At 43.0% G+C, this 1,408-nt stretch overlaps 1 protein-coding gene across 2 annotated transcripts in view; it reads right to left on the reverse strand.

Moving 5' to 3' along the window:
- The window catches only part of LOC106816925 (gem-associated protein 2-like), a 12,741-nt gene that overhangs the window by 9,198 nt on the left and 2,135 nt on the right, over window positions 1-1,408 (reverse strand). Inside the window, exon 1 of one of the 2 annotated variants that reach the window (XM_014821567.1) lies at window positions 371-718. The exons of the other annotated variant lie outside the window; for it this stretch is intronic. Within the exon in view, the coding sequence (XP_014677053.1) occupies window positions 371-435 (65 nt within the window). The 5' untranslated portion in view covers window positions 436-718. Of the gene's footprint in view, window positions 1-370; window positions 719-1,408 lie in introns of those variants that run through there. 2 annotated transcript variants of the gene reach the window in all.

Genomic DNA, 1,408 nt, shown 5'->3' on the forward strand with positions numbered 1-1,408 from the left:
GCTTCCAAAATTTTCGCTCTCGTAATTGTTGTTACCAGAGCGCTTTGAAAGCTGACGGGAGCGAAATCGCTCGCCGCTCCCGTGTATTTTTTTCGCTGGACTGTACCCTGGGGGACATATAGACCCTATGAGCATAACTATCATACACCTGCTGTATTGTTAACTAAGTTATGTGCTAAAATAAAGAATCTGAATCTGAACCTGTAAAATTCTATAGCAAAGTGGTAATGGAGGCTGCCATATTGTATCCATCTATCTAGACAGCACTCGTACCTTTGGACTTTGCGCACTTTATATTTACGAAGAGACGAGAAACCCATCTAAACACCACTGTCACGTGACCTAAAACCTGTTGTTTCCGACCCATTACCTATCATAGCTTCTTGAACTTTGTTCGTCCGGTTGTAGAAGACCAGCCGCGTTTCTACCAGTCATAGGTGGATACTATAGAGATTTATAACGACCCATCATGAGTTTCACCCGGTTATGTATATTTGCAATGAAGTACACCGGGTAACCGATCGCAACGACAGCCTATATGCAAGCGGGCGAATATACAACTGAACATCGGTAACTTAGAACAAAATTTGTGTTGAAACTAAATAATAATAAATTCACCTATTCTATCTCCTTTTAAAAGATGTTGAGTATTACGTAAAAATAAACAATGAAACCGGTCGAAAAATCACCACAAACATTGGATTGCCTCAGGGAAACTGCGTCAGTGCCTTAATGTTCATTTTTTACCTAGCGCGTGCTATAAGCTTAAAAGATGAAAATAACGAAAATGAACACAACTACTGTAAACCTCATCATAACTAGACAGAGGGCACTCAAAGAGAGTGCATACCTCCACGAGCGTACATGTGTATAACAGCTGGCTCGCTGCTGGCTGCTGCTGACTGGACGCCCTAAGGCAAGCTGCTGCTGACTGGACACCCTAAGGCGAGCTGGTGCTGAATCGATCGCGCCAACGCTACACACACACACGAACACACACACGAGACCGATTACATTACCTCCCTGCAACTCCGTTGCGGAGGTAATGAACCAGTCTTCATAACACCACCATCACCTGATCACACATACAGTCAACAAGAACAGACACCTCACTTCACCTCAGAACAACAATACACTGATGACATTGGATGGATAACCACTAACTGCAACACCGTCAACACCATCAAAACTCAGATGCCAGCTAAACCTAGAAACCAATGAAGGAAAGACAGAATATCACCTGATCAGAACAAACGGCCGTGATGACTGGAAAATTTGCAAATAGTTAGGATCGAAAATTAACACAGAAGAGGATATTAAAAGAAGAAAGATCCTAGCTACTAGAGCTGTAACGATCCACGGAAATCGAATCGAATCGCGATTCTCTTCCCTCGATCCGATCCTCGAT

The sequence above is a fragment of the Priapulus caudatus genome, unplaced genomic scaffold, assembly GCF_000485595.1.
Source record: "Priapulus caudatus unplaced genomic scaffold, Priapulus_caudatus-5.0.1 Scaffold1533, whole genome shotgun sequence".
NCBI lineage: Eukaryota > Metazoa > Priapulida > Priapulimorpha > Priapulimorphida > Priapulidae > Priapulus > Priapulus caudatus.